Source organism: Gossypium arboreum, chromosome 9 (genome assembly GCF_025698485.1).
Source record: "Gossypium arboreum isolate Shixiya-1 chromosome 9, ASM2569848v2, whole genome shotgun sequence".
Lineage (NCBI taxonomy): Eukaryota > Viridiplantae > Streptophyta > Magnoliopsida > Malvales > Malvaceae > Gossypium > Gossypium arboreum.
The window spans coordinates 9,647,969-9,672,754 of record NC_069078.1 but is presented as its reverse complement, the minus strand read 5'-3'; the positions used below and the strand labels follow the sequence as shown (position 1 = coordinate 9,672,754).

General features: G+C 35.4%; 3 protein-coding genes across 3 annotated transcripts; 1 reads left to right on the top strand and 2 right to left on the bottom strand.

Moving 5' to 3' along the window:
* Positions 1-3: 3 nt before the first annotated feature.
* Positions 4-2,487, bottom strand: LOC108455849 (chaperone protein dnaJ C76, chloroplastic-like). Its single transcript, XM_017754409.2, has 6 exons — positions 2,289-2,487; positions 2,017-2,203; positions 1,263-1,449; positions 1,058-1,164; positions 767-980; positions 4-240 (listed from the first exon to the last, which is right to left on the bottom strand). Exons 1-6 carry the CDS (start codon positions 2,378-2,380, stop codon positions 110-112), a joined length of 918 nt encoding a protein of 305 aa, XP_017609898.1. The 5' UTR covers positions 2,381-2,487; the 3' UTR covers positions 4-109.
* Positions 2,488-2,689: 202 nt separating this feature from the next.
* Positions 2,690-5,800, top strand: LOC108456153 (pentatricopeptide repeat-containing protein At2g13600-like). Its single transcript, XM_017754751.2, has one exon. It carries the CDS (start codon positions 2,915-2,917, stop codon positions 5,117-5,119), a length of 2,205 nt encoding a protein of 734 aa, XP_017610240.1. The 5' UTR covers positions 2,690-2,914; the 3' UTR covers positions 5,120-5,800.
* Positions 5,801-6,252: 452 nt separating this feature from the next.
* LOC108454078 (polyribonucleotide nucleotidyltransferase 2, mitochondrial) lies at positions 6,253-14,943 on the bottom strand. Its single transcript, XM_017752390.2, has 16 exons — positions 14,409-14,943; positions 13,488-13,643; positions 13,233-13,403; positions 12,212-12,337; positions 11,972-12,133; positions 11,707-11,826; positions 11,297-11,434; positions 11,034-11,196; positions 10,815-10,940; positions 10,609-10,739; positions 10,087-10,306; positions 9,894-9,977; positions 9,416-9,495; positions 8,772-8,915; positions 7,663-8,349; positions 6,253-7,013 (listed from the first exon to the last, which is right to left on the bottom strand). Exons 1-16 carry the CDS (start codon positions 14,736-14,738, stop codon positions 6,909-6,911), a joined length of 2,943 nt encoding a protein of 980 aa, XP_017607879.1. The 5' UTR covers positions 14,739-14,943; the 3' UTR covers positions 6,253-6,908.
* Positions 14,944-24,786: the final 9,843 nt, after the last annotated feature.

Genomic DNA, 24,786 nt, shown 5'->3' with positions numbered 1-24,786 from the left:
AGATTTTTAAATAAGTTTATTATGGATTGAAAGAGAGAATAATCATATGTTGACATTAGATTTTAACATATCCATATAGGCAATTTACACCGTCATTCAAATCCCTATATTAGATTATAAAAAATTGTTTAAATTTACCCCAAATTTTGTTGAATCTTTCCATGTTCAATTTCATGGTAGCATTGGCTCGAGCCTCAGCTTGAGCAGGGGTCTCTTCTTCTTCAACTGATCTCACTCTCCCTGCAGCAGTTAAAGGAACCAGATAAACAAATACCATAAACCAGTACAAGTATCATGGAGGTCCTGTATTAGGAGTCAGATTATATTTTACCTTCTCTATTTAAAAAATAGACAAATTAGCCCTTGTACGTTAGATCAAAGAGCAAATTGATTCGTTTTGTTAAAAATTCCATACATTTGTAATGTTAAAAACTGACATGATTGACGAAATAATCAGACAGTAACATGTGGCATGCCACATACACCCCATGCTTATTTACATGAACCAATTTTTAATCGTAAAAATAGTTGAAATTCTTAACAAATAGATCAATTTGCTCTTTGATATAACGTATAGAGACTAATTTACCTCCTTTTTTTTTTTTAGTAGAGGCCTAGTCCAGGACTTTTACCACCATAAACCATATACAACAGTGAATTCATTAATGTAGAGATTAAAGCTATGGATGGCAATGGGATGAGACAAGTACAAAATAGAATGTTGAATGCATTCATTTCCATGAAAAATTTTTGCCAATTTTATTACCATTTTTGTGTTGTCCTTGAGCAGCCTCAGCTTGTTGTTTTAACTGCTTGGTGAAAGCCTTAGCAACCATAAATACATTTAAGGGCCTTTCCCAACCTCCACCAAATACTCCATACCCTTCCTTTAGCTGAGGTTGTATCAAGAACTCAAGCACTGCCAGTTCTTCACTGTCCACCCAATGTATGCAGTTCACTGGGCATGAATCAACTGAAACCTGCAAAAACTTGGTTCCAAAATTATGCATTTTTACAACAATTAGATTCTACACACAACATTAACATGCTTCTTTACATCGATTTTACGATCATCGTCTCCATATTGAACCTTAACTCGAGCACATCCGAGAGCCTCATCCATTTCGAATGTGTTGCTTGCATGGTGGACACATTCCCTGCAACCTGCAAACGTGGATGTCAATGGAGCTAGGCTGGAATTTGGAACATAAACATAAAACTTGCAATAAATAGGACATAAAAATAGGTTAAAATGGAACAACCTATGCAATTGTTTGCATCAACAAATAAAGCTTGGGGTCTTAAGGGCCCTTTCCAAGAGCTAAAACCAGATACATTGCTTCCAAATTTTGCTTTCATTGAACCAATGGAAGCATCATATTCCTTCCTTTGATCATCTTTTATCAGTACTTTATAGGCTTCATTCAGCATTAGAGTGTATTCATGTCCCTAAACAAATATAACAAAATTAACCCATCAAAACTACAAAAGTAAAATTTGTATTAAATTCAAACCATTAATATAAGAAATAGATAGTTAAACCATTTGGAAGTTCCCAATATTATAGGTAGGAGAGCGAATTAGTCCTCCTATGATAAAATACCATGCAAACTAGTCAGATTGTATTTTGCTCTTAGATAAAAAAATAAATTAGTTATAAATTTGTCAGTGTACATCAGTAAGAGGCACATGTGTGACACCTATTTTTAACAATATAAATAGATATTTAAAAGAATGGACCAATTGGTCTTCAATATAAAAATTGAGGCTAAATTTCTCATTTTTTTTGAGTAAAAGGGGCAAAATGCGATTTAAGCTCTTAATATAGTGGCACCACGATACTTTTAACAATAAAAGTGAGCACTATATTGAGGCAAAAATCAAAACTTTTAACAATAGAAATCATTTGAATGAAAATATGATCCATATCCAACACTTACTTTCGAGTTTTTGAATAAAGAAAGCTATCAATTTAATAAAAATTTAGAATAAGAAATTGAGAGGAAGTGAACTAACCTCTTGGCCTGCAATATCAGGATGATACTTCTTTTGCAGCTTTCTATAAGCTTCTTTAATTTGCTGCATATTAGAATCGAAAGGGATTCCAAGTAACTCATAGTAGTTTTTCTTTGATTTTGATTTTGATTTTCCTCCAATCTTTTGGTTTCTACAACATCTTATTTCACTCCATTTCGGCCACAACCTTAAAAAAAAAAAAAAAAAAAAAAGGAATCAATCATAAATCTTTTAGTTTATACAAAATTTTGAAAGATTTTCATGGAATTTACCTTGGGTTTGATTTGCTTGAACTGAATTTTTCATAAAAATTACAACTTTTTGGGACTGATAGTTCGTAAATTGGAACCCCACTGGCTATCATTATTGATTTATCACGGTGTTTCTTTTCTTCTTTTAGTTTTCTATTTTTTTTTTCTCATAAGATTGTTATATATGGAGAGATATTTTTCGTTCAGCTGAAAAGAAAAAAGATATTTGTTTTAAGGTTAAATCAACATTTGAGGCTTGAACTTATCAATTATTTCTATATTGGGATCTAAATTTTTTAAATTAAATCTTGAACTTAACAATTGATCTAGTAAGATTTTAACTTAATAATTGTAGCTTGAATTTTAGAATTTTCAATGAATAATATAAAAAATTCAAACTCATGAAAATAATTTCTAAATTCAGTGCTAATAAAAAAAGTTGAGTCGAATGTGAATAATTTGAAAAAAGAAGAAATATTCAGTCCCATAAAAATTGTAATTAAAAATCCAGAAAGTGATTTAACCTTTTCTTAAATGGCTTTTTTTCATTCCAACAACCAATCGTAGCTTAACACGTGGAAATCTCTCCTCTAAATAGAAACCAAATTTCATAGAAGAAAATTGTTTCCCTCGCAGCTTTTAGTGGGATGAAAACTGCGTTGAAGAACCTTTTCTTGACGAATCCAAGCAAAAGCTTCAACTCCTATATTCAAAAATGTGTTTCTTTGTTAAAGATATTCTCAAACAAAGGCTTGGTTGCTGGAGGAACTGTCTTCCATTGCCATTTACTCAAGAATGGTGTTTCATCAGAGAGATGTATAGCTATCAAGTTATTAATAATGTACCTTGAATTCAGGAAATTGCCTGAAGCTAATCAGATTATAAAGGACTTTAATGGGTTCGATTTAGTTGTTCAAAATTGTTTGATTAAGGCTAATATTCAGTTGGGGAATTTGAGTGAAGCACGGAAAGTGTTCGACGAAATGCCTGAAAGAAACGATATTACATGGACGTTATTGATTTCAGGGTTAATGAAATATGGAAGATTGGAAGAATCAATGTGGTATTTCGAAAGGAACCCATTTAAAAGTGTGGTTTCGTGGACAGCCGCAATTACTGGGTTCGTTAAAAACGGGTCAAGTTTTCATGGTTTGAAGCTTTTTGTAAGATTGCTTGAATCTGGTGTTAAGCCAAATCAAGTTACTTTTAGTTCTATAGTTAGCGCATGTATAGAAATGGGTGATTTTGATTTGGGAATGAGTGTTTTGGGGTTGATAATTAAAACCGGGTTCGAGAATAATGTATCGGTTTCCAACTCTTTGATAACATTGTGTTTAAGAATGCATGAATTTAACCAGGCTGGGAGGGTGTTCGATCGAATGGAAACAAGAGATGTTGTTTCTTGGACAGCAATACTCGATATGTATGTCGAGAGGGGAGAGTTGGGAGAGGCAAGGAGGATTTTTGATGAGATGCCACAAAGAAATGAAGTTTCTTGGAGTGCAATAATTGCGAGGTATAGTCAGTATGGCGATCATATAGAGGCACTGAAACTCTTTCGAAACATGGTTCGAGAAGGATTTAAGCCGACAATCTCGTGTTTCTCTAGTATTCTTTGTGCATTGGCTAGCCTTGAGAGTTTACAAGCAGGAAAGAACCTTCATGCACATGTTATGAAAATCGGGATTGAGGGAGATCTTTTTATTGCTTGCTCTCTTGTTGACTTGTACTGTAAGTGTGGGGAAACTAAAGACGGACGGCTAGTTTTTGACTTGATCGAAAACAAAAATGTTGTTTTGTGGAATTCGATGATCGGTGGCTATAGTACGAATGGTCAAATGGATGAAGCTAAGTATTTATTTGATAACATGCCTGCTCGAAATAACATCTCCTGGGGGGCTTTTATTGGTGGTTATGTAGAATATAAGCAATTCGATATGGTGTTCGAAGTTTTCAATGAGATGCTTTTGTCAGGGGAGACTCCGACAAAGCCCACTTTTTCGAGTGTGCTTTGTGCTTGTGCAAGTCTGACCTCGTTAGAGAAAGGCAGGGATGTTCATGGAAAGATCTTAAAACTTGGTTTTCAATATGATGTTTACTTGGGCACTGCCTTAACTGATATGTATGCAAAATGTGGAGATATTGAAAACTCTAAGCAGGTCTTTGATAGAATGTCGGAGAGAAATGAGTTCTCATGGACTGTTATGATTCAAGGTCTAGCGGAAAGTGGTTTTGCAAAAGAATCTCTTGCTTTGTTCGAAGAAATGAAAAGAAATTCCTCTGTTGCTCCTAACGAACTCATGCTTTTATCAGTTCTATTTGCATGTTCTCATTGCGGATTTGTCGATAAAGGACTCGAGTTCTTTGGTGCAATGGAATTGGAATATGGTATAAGGCCGAAGGGAAGACATTACACGTGCGTTGTGGATATGCTGTCTCGATCTGGACGCCTATCTGAAGCTGAAGAATTAATTAACTCCATGCCATTTCAACCCGAAGCTAGTGCACTAGCAGCTTTAATAAGTGGTTGTAAGACATACAGAAACGAGGAGATAGCAGAGAGAACAGCTAGAAAACTTGTCGAACTAGCAGAGAAAAACTCCGCTGGATTCATCTTGTTGTCCAAGATATATGCTTCAGCGGGGAGATGGATTGATGTTTCAAATATTAGGAAACTAATGAGGGAGAAGGGATTGAAAAAGAGTGTTGGCTTCAGTTGGATTGAGGTGAGAAGCCATCTGCATTCCTTTTATTCGGAAGATGGAACACACTTGAAATCAGCAGAGATTCATGATATCTTGGAGCTCTTGAGATCGGAAATGACGGATCCTAAACATATTCCGACATTCTAATCTTTCCTAACTCACAGAAATGATCTAGATTTCAAGGATGATGTATGCTGCATCGTACATTTTTAATTTATCGTGGAACCTTGCATTGGCAAAATTTGAGCAGGCAGTTAAGGGCTGTATATAAGGGTGCCATGATATATAGTTGTTGCAGCTATAGCTAAAACATTTAGGGAGAGGATTGGGAGCTTCTTGGTGTAAGATCGGAGAATTGAGTTGCCAGGTTCTAGTCTCCCTACAATAACTTTCATTCCCGGAACTGTCAAAGCTAAGGCTCTTCTGAGCTAGGAACTTTGTGGGATTTAATTTAACGGAAGAGGGTAGGCAAGGTTTTGTATCTTTCTATTGTCGGCTATAATTATAGGTGTGCATGGTCTGGGTTACCTGACCTGGCCCGAAGGCCCGTCTAAAAAATAGGAGGATTCGGGTAAAAATATAGGCTCGAAATATGAGTTTGGGCAAAAAAAAGAGGCTAGTTTAGAAAACGGGCCGGGCTCGGGTAAAACTTTTTTGGCCCAAGCCCGACTTGGCCCGGCCCAAATTAATAGTAAATATATTTTTTTTATTTTTAATCATATTTACATTTTATTTTTATTTTAATATAATCAATTTTTATTATATTTTCAATTTCGTATTGTTTTAAAAATTGTTTTAATATAATTTTTATTTGTTTTCTTGTTTTAATATTTGTTTTAAATATATTTAATGATTTATTATATTTTATAATTTTTATTTAATGAAATAAGTTAAAAAATTAATATGGGCGGGCCATTCTCGGATTTAACAATTTTATTTTAGACCGGGCTTGGATAAATTTTTAAGGCCATATTTCAGACCGAACCGGGCCAAGCTTAAAAAATGAGCCTAAAATTTATCTAAGCCCAGCCCGGCCCGAACCCGGCCTGACCCATGCACACTACTAGCTATAATATGCCATTGAAGTTAAAAGAAATAGGCTTAATTAACGTTTGCATGTTATTGCTCGAAATTGAAAGAGGGTTAACAGCTTTATGTTGGCTCCAATAGGAACCCAGGATTTCAAAGAATCAAACCCTTATTGCTAGTGATTTGATTCCTGTGATTAAACAAAATTACAAAAAAAAAAAAATTAATTATGCATTAGTAGACAGTTTGGAAGACCAAAAATTGCACATCTTTCGTTTTTAATTCAAGTTCAACTTTTGGCACACCTTACAAACATGGGCTCTAAACAGGGAGAAAGATTGCATCTCGGGCAACAAAAATCAAAACAGTACAAAGGTAATATCTTCAATAATTTTATCAATATCGATACGGTACAATAACCCTGCTCACAAGTTACAATCATTGTTACGCCCGACTCATAATATTTATATACCAACAATGAAGGATCCAACCTCATAATCAATGAACCTAATCTGGTTAGGAGCTACAATTTCCTCTATATCTTCAAATTCCCAAATACAGTCTATTCTCCAAAATTTCAAAATCCCCGATGTTTAAGAGTGCAAACCATGCATCGTACAGGGCCCATGCAAAAGTATGTCATGCAAAAAACGAAAAATGAAATCTTTGAAGTATTATGGTTCGCCCAGCTGTAAAGACTACCTTGCTTGTACAGCCACCAAGAAAGCTTCCTCGTGTACTTCAGGGTAAATTTATATTCATTGATCCACCTTTGCAGATGCTTGTTCACCAAAACAGTGTCGATAATTCAATAATATTCAGCCATCGGAACAAGAATATCCATCGAACACCAATCTCGTCTACATCTATAAGAACATTATTCCCAGCAAGGACTGTCAATGTGCTATCATTCTTCATCCACCATAGACACGACCGGGATACCTTTACTTGTAAAACTTGAACATTGGACTAGCAATTCGTCACCTACAGTAAACTCCCTCTCACCATTGGACTGCAAGGAAATGAAAATAGGTTAGCAGGTTCAAAGGCTGAAGCAAATATACTCAGTGTGGCAACCACAACTCAGATATTTCTAACAAAGAAATGTTCTTTTGAGCAGCTGTCTATAGAAAGGAAACCGATAATGGGATGGTCTTGAAAATTAGAACAAGACCTGAATTAATCAACCAATATCTAAAAGAGAGCAGAGATCACGGGGTGCCGAGATAAAACAGGTCAACAAATTCCACTAGTACGATGATTGGACATCATCATCTAGATTTGCCAAAGTCAACTAAATAAATAATTAAACTGTAAGTTGATAGAGCACCTATCAAGAAAATGGAATGGTTTTAAAACATTAGCTATGTTGCTTCTACTTTTTATTTTTCTTGAAGTACCAGTGTCCCAACACCTGTATTCAACATATTTTCAGACACAAGCATGGGGAAATGACCCTCCAAAAACTCTCTAAATACATAAAAAAAACTTGGAAAAAATTGAATATTCTCGTGTTAGACACATGCTTGTATCAAACACAGATGCCCAAGTAACATAGAACATTAGAATTGAGCCAACCAAAAAATGATAATAAAAGGCCATACTTGAAAAAGGGTGGTACATGGAAAGAGACGATTTTTTTCTTAAAAAAAGGACCGTACCTCAAACTTGTACATGCCACGAATTCCACCACCCAAATCGAGAACTAAACCACGTGCTCGAATTTGATAAATCTTGGCAGTAACTTTTGTTCCTAGCTTCAGTTTTTGAGGTGTCACTGGAGTGTTACCACCAGTTTCCTTGTCATTCTGATCACTCAGATTAGCCTCATCTTCATCTTGAGAAGTAAATTCTTGATTCCCTCCCATTCGGGATAAGGATTCCGATAACATAATACTGAGAGACAAATCAGGCATGTTATCAGAAGACTGGATCTTTTTCTGTTTACTACCCTTTTTCAACGTGCCCTTTGGTTTAGGAGCACTTTTGGAAGTCTTACTCAAACCAGCAGACTTCTCCTCCTCGTCACACTCGGCAGCACTTCGAATTACTACTGATGGCATTAAAGAGGCGGATCGGTTTGATTCAGTATTCTCCATTTTACTCGGCACCAGCTCCTCGAGAGTGGACTCCAGCTGTTCACCTTTTGACATGTTCTCAGGTGATGCCCAAATATTAGGTTTTTCTTTAGTAACAGGAGCAGATCCTTCAACTACACTTTTTGTCTCGGATTCAGGCCGGGGTAAAGTTGCTTTACGAGATAATTTTATATTACCACGAACATCTTGTCCTATGCACATCAAAGAAATTTGCTGGCCAACAGACACCACGTCTGAAACACGAGACACCTGATGAAAGATACATGTAAGTTGGTGTGGCCTTCCATATTGACTCAAAAGCTTTATAAAATAAACCATCCATTAAAAACATGCCTAAACCCTAAACATAATATGGATAAGTATTCTGAAGCGTTCTCATTAGTTTCTGAATTTTTTTCATGTTGACTGATGCAAAAATTGATTATCATACCAGATACATGCTTAATGTGAATTATAGTTATTAAATAGCGATCCAATTTGAGAGCAAAACAAAAAGCATCAAGTTCACCAATCCTTCAAACTTAAATAAATGACCAAGACCCTGAGCAACCATATATATGAGCCAAAAAACCAATAAGAGAGAACCACATCCAAAACCTCGAAATCAGAAAGGCTGAAAGGGCATTTAGAAAAAGTAATGGTTAAATCAATGGTAATGTTTTGTCACCTACCGGTTCATGTGATAGCTCAGAAATGTGTAGCAGACCTTGCTGTCCACCATTAAACTCCACAAAGGCACCATATTCTTTAATTGACATCACAATACCTTTATAGATTCCTCCAACTACGATTTCACGGCCAACGATGAAATCAACCTGTAGCACAAAAGATCACTCAAGGAACTTAATTAGGATAAAGCATGAAGAACAGGCAAGCTCATGATATTGTAAACTAGCAGCAAGATGGACCAAATTAATCCTAGAGTGAATGGTATGTGTCCAGATCTTGGACCCTTTTCTGTTGTAACCCCTTGTCTTAAGTTCAAGACAATTGAGTAAGACATCTAGAAACAAAGCAGCACCCAAAATCTGTACCCGAGTCCGAGCAACATAGACAGGAAGTATTGAAGCAGCATACCAAAAAGGTTCAAGCATTTAAATTTGAAAATAATCACCATTCCTCAAAAAATTGTCTACTTTTAGCTAGCCAAAGTGAGTACTGATATTATAGTACATTAAATTTGCAAAAAAGCCTTCAACGACTTTTAGAATTGGAAGTAATAAGTACAATGAATAAGTATTAAAAGGTTTGCATATATCTAAAACAAACTACAGGAATATTGGACATTAATTAAAATAAGGAATGCTATGAATACCTTATCTTGCACTTTTTCCATCACAGCCTGATTTTTAGCAGCTATAGTAATTGTCCCATCACCAACAGAGATCCGAGCACCTGAATTTTGAAAAGCATCAACTTGAATGAACAATATGCAACAATAATTTGCAGCAATAAAATGTAATCAGCAAAGTACTCAAAAGATGTGTCCTTCAGTCATCCATAATTGAAAAGAACTACTTAATCTTCAGCATAAATATAATTTTCATAGCTGTCCAACTGATGCTTGAGTCTAACAAAATAAATCCTCTTCCATGTCCAATGTGAAGAGTGAAAATCTATATCCTCAATGACTGGTATTAACGAAGGAAACAATTATGAACTACAAGAATAGTTCATATCATTATTCTAGGAAGAGTACCATCATGGCAGAAATGATCAAAAAACTTAACCACAACCAAAATCAGATTACATCCCCAACCAAATGCAAAATATTTTTCAAGTTCAACACCCACCAGTTTCCTCTTCAATTTTTCTTTTGAGAGCACCTAAAGGCCCAATAAATCGCCGAATAGCATCATTGCTAAACTTCAAAGTTACTGCATCACAGAGCATTATTTACAGTTGAGTATAAAATCAATTGTTGCAGAGTATCTGAGCTACTTGAGTACAAAACCAAAAGCTAACAAACATAATCAAAACTTGAACCTAGACGAGGAGAATTTCTATCATCTTGATTTCGAGGCACGCTAATCTCTTGTTCCATGTGATCAAGGATTTGAAGGCGTCCTTTACGTGCAGGCTCCAAAGACTCGCATATTATATCTAAAGGAATCCCAGCAGGTTTTATATCCAATTGAATTGCTGTAACTCCATTCCTTGTCCCAGCAATCTTGAAATCCATGTCTCCCAGATGATCTTCAAGACCCTAGAGAAATCACTGTTTTAATGAACTTTACCAACTTCACATTATTGTCACAAAAGTATTTATCAACAAGACCTTGGTACCATGTAGCTAACTCCTTGGTCCATACTCCTTAGAACTAGAGGCAATCATTAAGTTAATAAGAGAATGAAGAAAAAAACCACTCCATACATAATCAAAGGTAGAAAAGTTTCTAGTGTTGGTTTCTAACATCTTTTTAAAGGTTTTATTATTCAATAAAATAAAAGCAACCAAGATCTGTCACCTAAACAATATGCCAAAATTGGTCAAGTAAAACATCTCACCAAAATATCAGTCAATATACGATACTCCGTAATTTCACCACTTTCTGGGTCAACATCAGTAACAAGACCGACCGAAACACCTGCAACATGTTCTCGTAATGGAATGCCAGCATCCATCAAAGCCATACTGCCTGTATTAAGAAACCCCATCAGGCTAAAAGTTTAAAGGAAATAAATATAACTGATTTACAGAGTGAAATTGATACCTCCACAAACAGTAGCCATAGATGTTGAACCATCTGAAGCCATGACTTCAGAATTAATTCGAACAGTGTATGGAAAATCATCTTCAGGAGGCAATACAGCAAGAAGAGCTTTCTCCGCAAGAGTTCCTAAGGGTAACAAAAGAGACAAGCAAAAGCTCATCTAAATGGTAAAACGTTTTTACATACAACACATATTTTGTGATTAAGAAATTGGTTTACCATGCCCTACTTCACGTCTGTTCAAGCCAGCTCGTTTACCAATTTCATCGATACAAAACGGTGGAAAACTATAGTGAAGCATGAAGCGCTTCGTTGGGGGACCAACCAAGGAGTCCAAGCGTTGGGCATCCTGAGGTGCTCCAAGTGTCACGGTACAAAGAACCTGAAATAAAACATCAAATATAAGTCTCCACTACAAAGAAAGGTCAAACCTACGGATATCTAGAATGTAGAAGTAGAGACAAGGATAACTGTTCCTTAACCTGAGTATCCCCGCGGTTAAAAAGAGCAGATCCATGTAATATAGGCAAATGGCCAGCCTCACAGTATATTGGCCGAACTTCATCAAGATGTCTTCCATCAAGTCTAAATCCATCAGAAATAATTCTTTTGCGGACAACCTGATATTTTCATTCAACTTGAGCTATGGCAACTTCAAGAGGTTCAAGAACAAGGATAGGCAATAATATAAGAGTGAAGCAAAACTCATCCAATTTTCATCCCCCTTCTTCAGTTTTAAGGAAGTTTAAATTCCCATTTACTTATCATCAGAAACTAGAAGATTGCTCAAGATCACCAAAAGTCTAAAGTTATACTTGTTATGCAATCAAATCTTTTGTCAAGCCAAAAAGATGAAAAAGAAACTCATTTAACAGCTTTATCCAGAGCTCACCTTTTTCCTGACAGTGTCCACAACCTTTGGCAGAACTTTTAAGCTTTGCTCATCGCATTCTTCTTCAAGTGCACTTTTTACATCTTGTGTTATCTTCTCTAAAGCCTCGCCACGTTCAAACTATATTATTACAAATTACCACAGCATGAAACCCAATAATACATTAAAATAAATTAATTAAAAACAAGAAACTCTAATGAATCTGTGTATATAAGTAACATTTTCATATCTAGAGAAAGATAGGTGAAAGGAGAAATGTAATCACCTTTCCATAGGAAGGATCTGTAAAAACAGCATCAATTGGTGCTTCCGCCAGCTTTTTAACTTTCTCAAAGATTTGTTCTGAGACCATCGATAATTTGTATTCCTTCTTTTGTTTGCCAGCTTTTGCAGCCAGTCTGATTTGAGGTTCCAGATATTTAACTGCCTGAATCAATAAACTATCTTAAAGCCATTTTCCATTAATTGATACACAAGAAAAGTTTATGACAAGCCTGTGACTCACTTCCAGATGAGCCAGCCTTAAACCAGCTTCTAAATCTTTCTCAGTGATTTCGCGAGCTTGCACATCAATCATCAAGGTTTTGTCCCTCGTACATGCATATACCAAGTTGAGATCACTTAAACTAAGCTGAACCACATCAAATAAGGACTTATCAGAGGAGGGTAACTGACAGATCTATATTCATTGTAACCAGATTTACAGGGGTTACAAAGCCTAAAAGCAACTTCAATATAGGTTAGACAAACTTGTAACAACTTTCCTCGCCAAATAACAATAAATAGCATTATATACAATGTGCATGACACATTAAAATTGTATCAAAGGACCATCAAGGTGAGACCAGAGCAGAACCCAAGAAATGACAACAAACAGGGAAATATAAGGGAATACCAATTGAGGGAAAACTGAACGAAAAAAATTTTTAATCCAGATCCTAAGGGAAGGGAGGTGGGGAAATTGAAAGTTCATATAAGCATCCAAAGCAATCTTGAGCAACTCCACATCTGCTAAAAGCCTATAAGAGCTACACTGAAAGCACCATCCCAACATGGTCCAACTATAACAATAGCATCTCATACAATCCGCCAGAATTTAAGAAAAGCTAGCAGTATGAGTAAACCTGAATAAATAAACAAACTATACCACATGCCACTGAGACCAGTCTTTACCTTTAGTTGCCCCTACAATATGCCTTTCTAACTAGCCATGATTCCAATAAGTGTTTTAGTTATTAGCTAGTTTCCAACCAGATGATTTACTTCACGAGGTAAACAAAGAAGGTAAACACCATGAATTAATAATGACACAACTAAACATGTCCTACATAAGCAAGAACTTTGCAATGAGATAACTTTACGATGAGCATCTAACAACTAACTCATTACAATATATAAAAAACAAAAGGTAAGTCGGAAATTACAATTAAGTCAAAACTCTACACTTGACCTAAGACTACCTATAATAATCACAAAAGAGGCACCTTAATCAGCATCCATAACTAAACAAAAGCTTATGTTTATACCTCATCCATTGTTGGATTAACAATAAACTGCCCGCAAATTCTCCCTATCCGTACCACTCCAATGGGTCCACCCCATGGAATATCTGATAACATAAGAGCAGCAGAAGTCGCATTAGCTGCCAACACATCTGGATCTTGTTTGCCATCAGAAGAAAGAACACTTGCCATTACCTATTGAATATGGCAATGCCAATCAAATTGACAACTGAAATATATTTATACATGCACATGTTTGAATCTGAAAAGTAACAACACCTGGATCTCATGGTAAAAGCCAGCGGAAAAAAGAGGCCGTATGGGCCTATCAATGAGACGACCACATAAAAGTTCACGTTCTTTTGGAGCACCCTCCCTCCGCATGAATGTGTTTGGAATCAGACCTTGAGCAAATTGCTTCTCTTGATAATCAACCTTAAAAGAAGAAAATTCCCAATGAGACCACACACTAGCAAGCCCCTAACATTCAAGAAATGTCTACTCCATGAATAACCAAATGACCAATTACTATTCAATAGTTAATAGAGCCCCTTATTAATTTTGTTGGGCGTTCTTGCTTACAAGATCAAAATGCAAAAAAATCTTGATTTAGATGCAAAATCAGAAAATATAAGCTCATAAGAACTAAAAAATAAAAATTGTATTTTCTACACAAGGAAATACATGGTTTTACTTTTATATGAATAACTATGTTAAAATTGGGGTTTGATTTTAGGTCATGTTTTCATCATAAATTAGCTTTCTACTCTTTATAGAACAACTTCTGATGAAGCAATAACCAAATAGTAATAAACAAATAACCAAGCACAATTCTGCAAACCCAGATTTCATATCCCTTTAAAAAATCAATAACTTGCTCTTTCACCCATAATTAGAACCCTCTTCAAGGACATACTAAGGTTCATGCTTTCTCTATTTTCTATTTGTTTCAATAGAAAGTAAAGAACGCCATATATAAAACTAAAATCAAAAAGTAAACATCAAAAAGCAAAATTACAATCCAAACAGAACCTAAATAGCTGAGCAAACTTAGAACATTTGTATGGAACAAGACATTATTAAATAACAATGACCCAAGATTAAATTTAACCCAAAATGAAAACTAAAACATTAAAGATGTTCAAATTGTCCCTAGATTAGGAAGAAAAAGAGAAGACAAAATTGAATAATATTACTTACAGTAAGCGGTAGAAAGTCTCGAACAGCGTCGCCTTTAGCGGCAGCAACAGTGGACAAAACTTTGGTCTCTTCCATGCCCAAAACAACGGCCCCATTAGCAAAACGAGCAATTTTACCCGTTTCAAGCGAAATTACCCGAGATCCAATTTCGAACTCTTCTTTGAAAGACTCGAGAAACTTGGTCCCCGCCACTGGCCGGTCAGGTGGGTTGGACTCCGACGTCGATAAACCAAAACGGCCGTTGCAAAAGTTGCGAAAATGTAAGGCTCTCCGTGTTAGGAGAGGATTAGCTTTGGCTCGAGCTCTGATAGCTAGTGAGAACATTGCCATTGTAGAGTAAGAAAGGAGTTCGGTTTCGAATTTTCTGGGGTTTAGGGTTTAAGGGTGGGGGGGAGAACGCTTTGGTGGCAACAAAATGGAAGGGTTTTAGGGTTTGATTTGGTGCATTGAGGTGTATTTTACTATTTTGGGCGCGACATTTTCATGCGAAACAAACACTTCCTGCGGTTTTTATTCTTTTACGTAGGATAGGTGTGCAAAATTCAGTCTATATTAAAATATATAAAATTATAAATAGATAATTCAATAAAGAATAAATTTTATTTTTATTATATTATATTATTATATCATTATTTATCCAACAAGTATTTAATTTTAATTAATATTCTATGTAAATTTTATAATTTAAGTTCAATTTTTAATTCGTTTGTACCATATAAAATTAAAAATTAAAGTAATTTTACATTATTTTATATTTTTATTTGATTAATATTACTAATAATTAAATAATTAGTGTTATTTATTTTATTTTTTTCGAGCAAGGGAAAGGAAAAGGTATTGAACCCTTAATTTTACTTAAATTACCTAGGTTGTTATTGTTAGAGTGAAAAAAATTCTGGAAAGTGGATTTTGAAAGATGGATTGATTTTTGGAGAAATTGATTTTCACCAAATTCAAAGTGCTTATACTAAATTATTAGAAATTAAAATTCATTTGTTTTATCTCAACATAAGTCTTGCAAAATCCCTTAAAGAATTTTCTCAAAATTTAGACACATTTCTTATTATTAGAGATCAATTTTACAATCCCATCAGCAGTTCAATTATTACAGTGTTTCATATTTTAATATTTATTTGATTCTTCTAACCAATATTGAATTCACAATTGTTGATTATTTATCTTTAATGGTTTTAACCACATTCATGTTATCCTTATGAAACAACACTCTTTTATATTCTTTCTTTTAAAATAGTCCGCTCATCAAAAATATTTCAAAACTCAACTTCAAATGAACTCTGAATCAGCAATTAAAAGAATGGAAAACCTCATGTTTATTTATTGAGAATAGAAATAATATTTCCCTGGCGTACCAAACACAGAACATTTACATTTCAATCAATTCTCCAACAATACAGTCCAACTCAAAAGAGCTCGTATGACTATTCCAATACAAAGAAAGGAGTTTAAGGGTTGATTTAGATAGGCAGTAGGGTGCGGTGCAATATATTTAGTTTACTTTTTATTTCACACTACAGAATTACTACAGTATTTAATCTTATCATCACTGCTGTTTTTATATTAATTACTAGTAAACGCATCGCTCATTCAATTCCACCTCAACGCAAGTTGTAACTTCTAAAAGAGAAAGCTTAGTAAGTTAGTGATCATTTTCTAGCTAAAAAGAATCAACTATTGTCATTCTTTAGTTAGTTGACAAAAGAAAGTCAGCATAGTTCCAGGTGCCCATTCAATACACAAGTTGTGGACATGCATCTTCTGTTCAAACTGATCATAGCAAATCAACCCCATCTTATTGTTCATCTGTAGCACGTCTTTGAATGTTGCACTTATCAAAATTTTCCTTTTTGCCTACCCATCTTCAATGGAATGAGATTGTTTGCAGAACCCAAATTTCTATAGATTCCACTACTGCAAGGGAGCAACAGTGGCCGCTTAAACAAGTTCAAACGGGGAGGACACTTAAGCTTGAGACCCAGTTTTTGGAGATGAAGAACCCAAGGATTCATGGCTCTGCTACAGCTCTACTTAGTCAAAACGCTCATTTTTGAGAAGTGAGAACTCAAAAACTAAATCCCAAAATGCTTTCTTTCTGAGAGTAAAATAAAAACGATCGGTAAATTTAATTCATATAGAAAATGAATTTTTTTTAAAAAAGTAAAAGATTTGAGAAAAGAAAGAAAATACCTTAATGCCTGAAAGTGTTGAAGCTGCATTTGCAGATGTCACAACGAGGTGCTTCCTAGAAAGATGGCGGCTCCGATTACGTATCTGATAGAGAAAATTGAAGAAGAATAAGAAAAAGAGATCTCTCACTATCTACTAGTAAAATGTTTTTAGTTGACCAATCTTACTTACAAAAGGGTATAATTGAAAAGCAGAATTATTATAATCAATCATTTTATTAATTTAATGATTATAAATATTCCTTTACTTTGGAGTACCTTACAAATAAATTTAAGGAAGGTAACTTGTTGTCTTTGGTTTGGAAGATCTTTGCAGGTAATAGGTGTTGTTTCAATAGGGTCAGAAGCGTGTAAATTATTGTACTAAAAAATCACACAAAGTTCAATTCCCAGGGAAGAGAGGTGGATCACAAGGATCTCTTAAATACCAAGTCTTTCCTTAGTCAGAATATTCCTTCTATCGTAATTTAATAGGACAATTAAATACTACTATTATACCTCAAATATTGAAAGAAAAATAGGACAAGAAAGAACACAAGAGTTTTAACGAGGTTCGTAAATTATACCTACGTCCTCGCACTAACACCGGATGATAACTTTACTATCTCCAAAATATTACAAACAAATAGAATTCCTTAAGAATTCTCAAATGGGAGAAGAGAGAAAACTAAGAGAGAAAGATTGGTTGGGATGGTTGAAATGAGAAATGGTTAGACCTATTTATAGTTAAGGCTCGTGGACTAACTTGCAAATGGCCTAAAAATTAGGGACCAAAATTGCAATTATCCCATTCAACTTTAAACAAGTTGCTTGCCACTTTTTTTCTTTCGGTGCCAATTGCACCTCCCACCACCCACCATTTTTGACTTTTCAACAATCTCCACCTTGAAGATTTGATTAGGATAATCACATCTTCACTTCTTTCAACTCCCCAAATTCGATAAAGCTATCTTTTGTAATGCCTCCAAATGCGCTCGAGCGCCATACACTGAAGGTGCTCAAATTCTCAGGATGTTAATCAAGTTCAAACAATGATTAAACTTGATTGTTGTTACCACTTTGGTCATCATATCTGCGGATTATCTGCTGTCGGAATCTTCTCAAGTAGAATTTTCCTTTTTCAAAGACTTCCGCACAAAGTGATATCTTACGTCGATATGCTTGGTTCTTGAATGATAGACTTGATTTTTCGCTAAATGAATAGCGCTCGATTGTCACAATATAGACTAATGTGACTTTGAACAACTCCCAAGTCTTTCAACAATCCATTAAGCCAAATAGCCTCCTTAATGACCTTCAGAATCGCCATATATTCGCCTCAGTAGTAGACACACCATCAGAGATCGCAAGGTAGACTTCAACTCACTGGGCTTTAGCAAGAGTAAACAGATACCCGTAGTTGAACGACGTTTATCTAAATCACCAGAAAGTCGGAATCAACATATCCGACTACAAACCGACCAAGTGCTTCATCCTGCTCAAAAATTAAACCAACATCTACGGTTTTTCAAGATACCGTAAAATCCATTTCACACCTTGCCAATGTCCTTTTCGAGATCATGCATATACCGCCACAACTCCAACAACTTGTGAAATGTCGGCCGCGTACACACCATCGCATACATCAAACTCCCAACTGCATTAGCATATGGGACTTTTGCCATATATTCTCTTTCTTCTTCAATTTTCGGAGATAATTGAGCACTAAGTTTCAAATGAGAAGCAAGTGGGTACTTACATGTTTAGTGTTTTCATTTACACCAAAACATTGTAATACCTTTTTCGATATTGCTTCGATTCAAACAAAGCTTGCCTCTCTCTATCTCTACTTATCTCCATGTCGAGAATCTTCTTGACCTCACCTAGATCTTTCATCTCGAACTCTTGATTCAACCGAGCCTTCACTTATCTATCTCTTTTGGCTCTTCAGCGATTAACATATCATCAACATACAAGAGTAGATAAATGAAAGATCCGTCATCGACTTCGCAAATACACACAATTGTCATATTTGCTTCTTGTGTATACGCTTTTCATAAAGCTATCAAATCGCTTGTACCATCGCCTCGGGATTGCTTCAATCCATATAGCGATTTGTTCAACTTACAAACCCAATTTCTACCACCAAAGATCTTTGTATCCTTCGGTGAGTCATATAGATCTCTCTTCTAACTCACCATGCAAGAAAGCCGTTTTAACATCAAGTTGAGCTAGCTCCAAATTCAACTGTGCTACCAAGGCCAACAAAATTCTAATGGAAGAATGCTTCACAACAAGGAAAATACATCATTGTAGTCAATTCCTCCTTCGGCGTAGCCTTTAGCTACCAACCTTGCCTTGTAGCGAACATCTTTCTTACTAGGAGATCCATCTTTCTTTGCGAATACCCACTTGCATCCGATTGCCCTTTTACCTTTCTAATTGCGCCAACTCCCAAGTATTGTTCTTCGGAGAGATTGCATTTCTTCATCCATGGCGCTTTTCCATTTATCACTTTCTAAGCTTTGCATTGCTTCTTGATAAGTGATAGGAATATCATCATCAACAACGGAAGGGCGTGAGGCCACCATATCGAAGAATCGAGCAGGTTTACGAATTTCTCTCCTTGGCCTTGCAAGCTGAATCGGTTCGTGTACTTAATGGTTCTTGGGTCGAACCTCTTCAACCTCTAATTCCTCCATTGTGGTGGAGAATTAGACTTATTAATCGGGCAAATCCCCATCCGCTCAAACTCCACTGTTTTGGAGTACACTCCACCGCCGTGGAGTATCGCTTGTCTGAATATCTTCATCTGCTACCTTTTTCAATGTGGCGATTCATCAAAGGTAACATCTCTGCTACATATCATTTTCTTTGTGCTTAAGCACCAAAGACGAAATCCTTTCACTCGTAAGTGATTCCCATAAAGAGAGCTTTCTTTGCCCTCGGATCTAACTTTGACTCCTTCACATGGTAATATGCGGTGGATCCAAACACATGTAAGGAATCATAATCAGAGCCGGTTTTCCGCACCATACCTCCATAGGAGTTTTTCTTTCTAATGCAGATGATGGCAACGATTAACAAGATGGCCAACAGATGTCACATGACCTCAAATTTCAAAATTGCTTGCCCAACCCAAAGATTGGACAACATACATCGAACTTTCTCCAAGAATGTTCGATTCATACGCTCTGCCACTCCATTCTCATTGTGGTGTATCCCTAACGTGAAGTGTCGAACAATACCATACTCTTGGCACACATCGAAGAACGGATCACTTCTATATTCCTCCATTGTCCGTCCTAAGCCGCTTGATTTTCTTGCCGATCGGTTTTCGATCATAGTTTTCCATTTAAGAAAAACTCCAAGCACTTCATCTTTAGTTTTCATGGTATACACCCAAACTCTTCGGAAAAGTCATCAACAAAAGTAACAAAGTAGTGTTTTCCTCCCAACGAAAGTGTTTTGGAAGGCCCCACACATCTGAGTGAACATATTCCAAAATACCTTTTGTATTATGGATAGCGATCTCAATTTCACTCTCTTTTGCTTTCCCGAACACAATGCTCGCAAAATTTTAATTTGCAAGCCTTTGCACCTTTCAACAATCCTTGCTTTGCGAATTTGCAAGGATTTTTCACGGCATGTCCCAACTTCATATGCCACAACCGCATTGAGTCCAATTCTTTGTTGCTTAAAGCTGCAATGATCGCTCCAATAACTGTACTACCTTGGTAGTAATACAAGTTATTTTTCCGATGCCCTTCAATATCACAAGTCGCCAGATGTCACTTTCAAAACCCCATCTCTCATAGTAATAACCGAACCATTGGATTCCAAGGCTCCCAATGAGATTAGATTTTTCTTCAAACCGGGCACGCATCAACATCGCTTAGAACTCGGTTGATCCATCTTGATTCTTTAATTGGATTGAACCTATCCCAACAGCTTTCTGAGCATTGTCATTGCCCATATAAACAACTCCTCCATTTAGTTCTACTAAATCGAGAACCACTCCGGTTAGGGGACATATGATAGGTACAACCCGAATCCAATATCCACTCATCCGAATGGAATGACGATGATGATGCAACCAATGATAGTTCGAGTCACGGTATCATGCTTTACAACACAAGCATCTACAGACTTTTCCCTTATTCTTCACTTTGGACAATTTTTCTTCCAAAGGGCATTTCTCATGACAAAAGGCACATTCATCTTTCCGAGTCTGGATTTTGACTTTGATCTCCCTTTGAGTTTTCTTCCGAGTGTATGAACGACCTCGGACTACTAAAGCTTCAGATCTCGATTGAGTTTTTCTGCTTGTCCTTCTTTCTCTGTTCATAATCAGTATAAGGCCGCATGCACTTCGCTCGAGATATATCACTCCTGCCATGAAGTAGAGTAGTTTCTAGGAACTCAAACTCCTCGTGAAGTGACCCCAACAAAGATCAAAGCCAAATCTTCATCTTTGAATGTCTCATCCATATTCAAAGAAATCGGTGACTAACTGATTAAATTTAGTGATGTGATCATTCATTGTGGTACTTGGGACGTAAGTGAAGCGAAACAGTCTTTTCTTCAAGTGGAGCTTATTTTGACTGTTTTTCTTCAAAAATTTTTCTTCAAGTGCCACCCACAACTTATTTGCAGAAGTCTCCTTTGAAAAAGCATACCTCTGCTCTCGAGAAAGGCATGATCGAATTGTGCCACATGCCAACCGATTGATCGCCTTCTAATCTTTCTCCTGTACATCATCTGGTTTCTCTTCATCAATGGCAATGTCTAGACCTCTGAAAAAGGGCATCTAGAACCTCACTTTGCCACATACCAAAATGGCCCGTGCCATCAAAGATCTCCACGGCCAATCTTGCATTTGCAATTGTCGGTCTTGTCCACATGGACGATGTTGAAGCTCCTACACCGACCGCTTTTCTCCATAATCTTTCAATATACCTAAGGAAATCTTTTACGATGTGGAAGATCGGTTTAAGCGCAACCACAGAGCATACTACGATTAACCTTCTACTCGATACCACTTGTTGTTTCAATAGGGTCGAAGCGTGTAAATTATTGTACTAAAAATCACACAAAGTTCAATTCCTGTGGAAGAGAGGTGGATCACAAGGATCTCTTAAATACCAAGTCTTTCCTTAGTCGAATATTCCTTCTATCGTAATTTAATAGGACAATTAAATACTACTATTATACCCTCAAATATTGAAAGAAAAATAGGACAAGAAAGAACACAAGAGTTTTAACGAGGTTCGATAAATTATACCTACGCCCCCGCACTAACACCGGATGATAACTTTACTATCTCCAAAATATTACAAACAAATAGAATTCCTTAAGAATTCTCAAATGGGAGAAGAGAGAAAACTAAGAGAGAAAGATTGGTTGGGATGGTTGAAATGAGAAATGGTTAGACCTATTTATAGTTAAGGCTCAGGGACTAACTTGCAAATGGCCTAAAAAATTAGGGACCAAAATTGCAATTATCCCATTCAACTTTAAACAAGTTGCTTGCCACTTTTTTTCTTTCGGTGCCAATTGCACCTCCCGCCACCCACCATTTTTGACTTTTCAACAATAGGTACTTTCAAACAATAAAGTTCCAATTTAGTCAAAGAGGAGGAAACGTGATTACTAATTGGATCGTTAGAACTTGTTCGAGAGGAAAATTCAAACTTTCAATTATTGATTTTCATATTAAAAATTTTTTGTTAGAAGATATATTAGGTAATTCCTTTGTAAAGACTAACTAAAGGCACTTAGTTACCTTATTTATTATCAAAATATACATATTCATTTACTTTACTAATTTTATCTTATATAATATCCGTCCCTTAATCTTCCTTTCTTTCCATTTTCTTTATTTTTCTTTTATAATTATTTATCCAAACATAGTGTTAAGCCTTAGGACGTGTTTGGGTTTTTATAAAAAACTTGAATGAAAATTTTACACCTATATTATGATTTTTTTCATTTAAGTACTTAATTTTTTTGTTAAAAATATATTTAAACTATTATTCGTTATATTTTTTATCCAACTTATATTTTCATTAAAAAGCACTTTAACCAATTAGAATATCACACTTGCCAAAAAATAAAAAGATATTTTTCATTCTCTCCTCTCAACACATTTCTTTTTCTTTCATATTATTTCTTCTCTCTCTCTAAAATCTCTTTTTCCCTTTCTTCGATTTCCTCTATCTTTTTACAATGACTTGATTTTAGCTAATGTCAAAAAATGTAGTTTTGAAATCGAATTTTGTAAATTGAGTTGATGAATTTATGAATAGAAGGATCTACATATTTAGTATGAAAATTATTGTTGAATGGTTGTCGCCAAAAATATATATTGTTGAACGATCAAGTAATTAAGTCGAGAAAATTATTAATTATAGTATAAGAATTAAATCGTAAATGTACAATCGCTATTATGTTTTAATTTTAAAAATATATATTTGAGGGCTTAATTAAAAATTATGCAAACGACCTAATGATTATTTAACCATTATTATTAATGTGTTAGTGGATAACAACAATTTACTTCATCCATTTCCACTAAGTATATTAAATGATGATTAGTGTTATTTATTTAGTTAATTAAATAAGATTTGTTTTCTAATTAAGTTTAATTAGTTCATTAATCCAAATATATATAATGAGTTATGAGAGAGATAAAACCATTTCATTTTCTTCTTCCTTTATGTCGTTCATGCTAACAGAAAATTTGAAATTTTAGGTTTTTCTTCTTTTAACATTCAGTCACCAAATTAAGTAATTAAAGGCGAGGTTGAGATGTTGTGGGATTAAGCAAAGGCAAAGGCTATAGATGAGTAGCCCTGTAACACCTTTAACCTGTCTCTGTTGCCAAATTAGGGTTACGAAGTATTAGAATACAATTTGAAACATTTAACTTCAAACAAAAATAATTATTCAATTTACAAACCAACATTCAAATACACACTTCATTTATAGTATAAGTGCACTTATGAGCCTTAAACCGAGTCTACGGGACCTTAAAAATAATTTAGGAACATTTAGAGATTAATTTGAAACAAAACAGAAAATTTTGGAAATAGGGTTCACATGGTCGTGTGACAAAGCCTAGGTTGTGTGACTCAAAACATGGCCGTGTGGCCAACCGTGTAACATTTGAACTATGGGACACATGGTCATATCCTAGCCCGTATGTTCGGCCGTGTGGGTATTCGAAATGGGGTCACACGACCGTGTGCCAGACCGTGTGTGTATTCGAAGTAAAGTCACACGGCCATGTCACCAGGCAGTGTAACTCTCTATGACTGTGTTGTTTGTCCTGCACTTAAAATTTAAATGACACATGGTCATGTGTGTGACCCTGTGTGGCACACGGCAGTGTGATAGCCAATGTCTCAGGCCGTGTGCTGCCAAAATAACCCTTAATGCAAGCCAATTTAATAGCCTTTTCTTACACACCAAGACATACTATTTCCAAACACATTCACACATTAAAACTCAATTAAACACACCTAAAACATGCCAAAATCAATCAACCTAGGTACCTAACCAATGTGCCCTCATTGACACCACAATTCATTTGTCGAAATAAACCAAATCAAACACTTATCACACGCTAAGCTATATTGCATTCAAATTCACATTGAACAAGGATAATCACATACCTAATTTATCATTAATTCAAACCATTCATGACTACTTCCAACAATCACACAATTTCATCCCAAGGCAATATCTAAAATATGTACTTAACACTACTCAAATATTCTATTTCTTCACATCCTTTAAACAACATTTATATATAATCATAAAGCATTCACCAAAGACGAAAATCATTTATTACAATACCATTAAACCAAAATACCAAACATATATACATGACTACAAAGTAACACCATTTTAAATACTAAACATAACAACATGAACAAATAAACCAAAAGATCGTAATACATGCCATTCATAACCAACTTCCAAAATAACTCAAAACATCAACCAAGATAAGAGATGGATAGTATGTTGCCCCAACTTGAACTCCCGATCAACTAGACTTTTCGTAATCTACAAGAAAAACATAATAACATGAGCACGATATGCTTAGTAAGTTCGAATATATGTAAACATAACTTACCTAGTAAAATTACTTTACATAAAGCACATATTATCTCAAATCTCACTTATGTACT

Excerpts from the sequence above, each read along its gene's own strand:
- LOC108455849 (XM_017754409.2), bottom strand. The coding sequence starts at position 2,380 with ATGATAGCCAGTGGGGTTCCAATTTACGAACTATCAGTCCCAAAAAGT. Across the intron at positions 1,450-2,016 it reads CTGATATTGCAGGCCAAGAG|GGACATGAATACACTCTAAT; the intron begins GTTAGTTCACTT and ends ATATTTGTTTAG. Across the intron at positions 981-1,057 it reads ACGATGATCGTAAAATCGAT|GTTTCAGTTGATTCATGCCC; the intron begins GTAAAGAAGCAT and ends AAGTTTTTGCAG.
- LOC108456153 (XM_017754751.2), top strand. The coding sequence starts at position 2,915 with ATGAAAACTGCGTTGAAGAACCTTTTCTTGACGAATCCAAGCAAAAGC.
- LOC108454078 (XM_017752390.2), bottom strand. The coding sequence starts at position 14,738 with ATGGCAATGTTCTCACTAGCTATCAGAGCTCGAGCCAAAGCTAATCCT. Across the intron at positions 13,644-14,408 it reads GAGACTTTCTACCGCTTACT|GTTGATTATCAAGAGAAGCA; the intron begins GTAAGTAATATT and ends TCTTCTTTTAAG. Across the intron at positions 12,134-12,211 it reads TAAGGCTGGCTCATCTGGAA|GCAGTTAAATATCTGGAACC; the intron begins GTGAGTCACAGG and ends TTATTGATTCAG.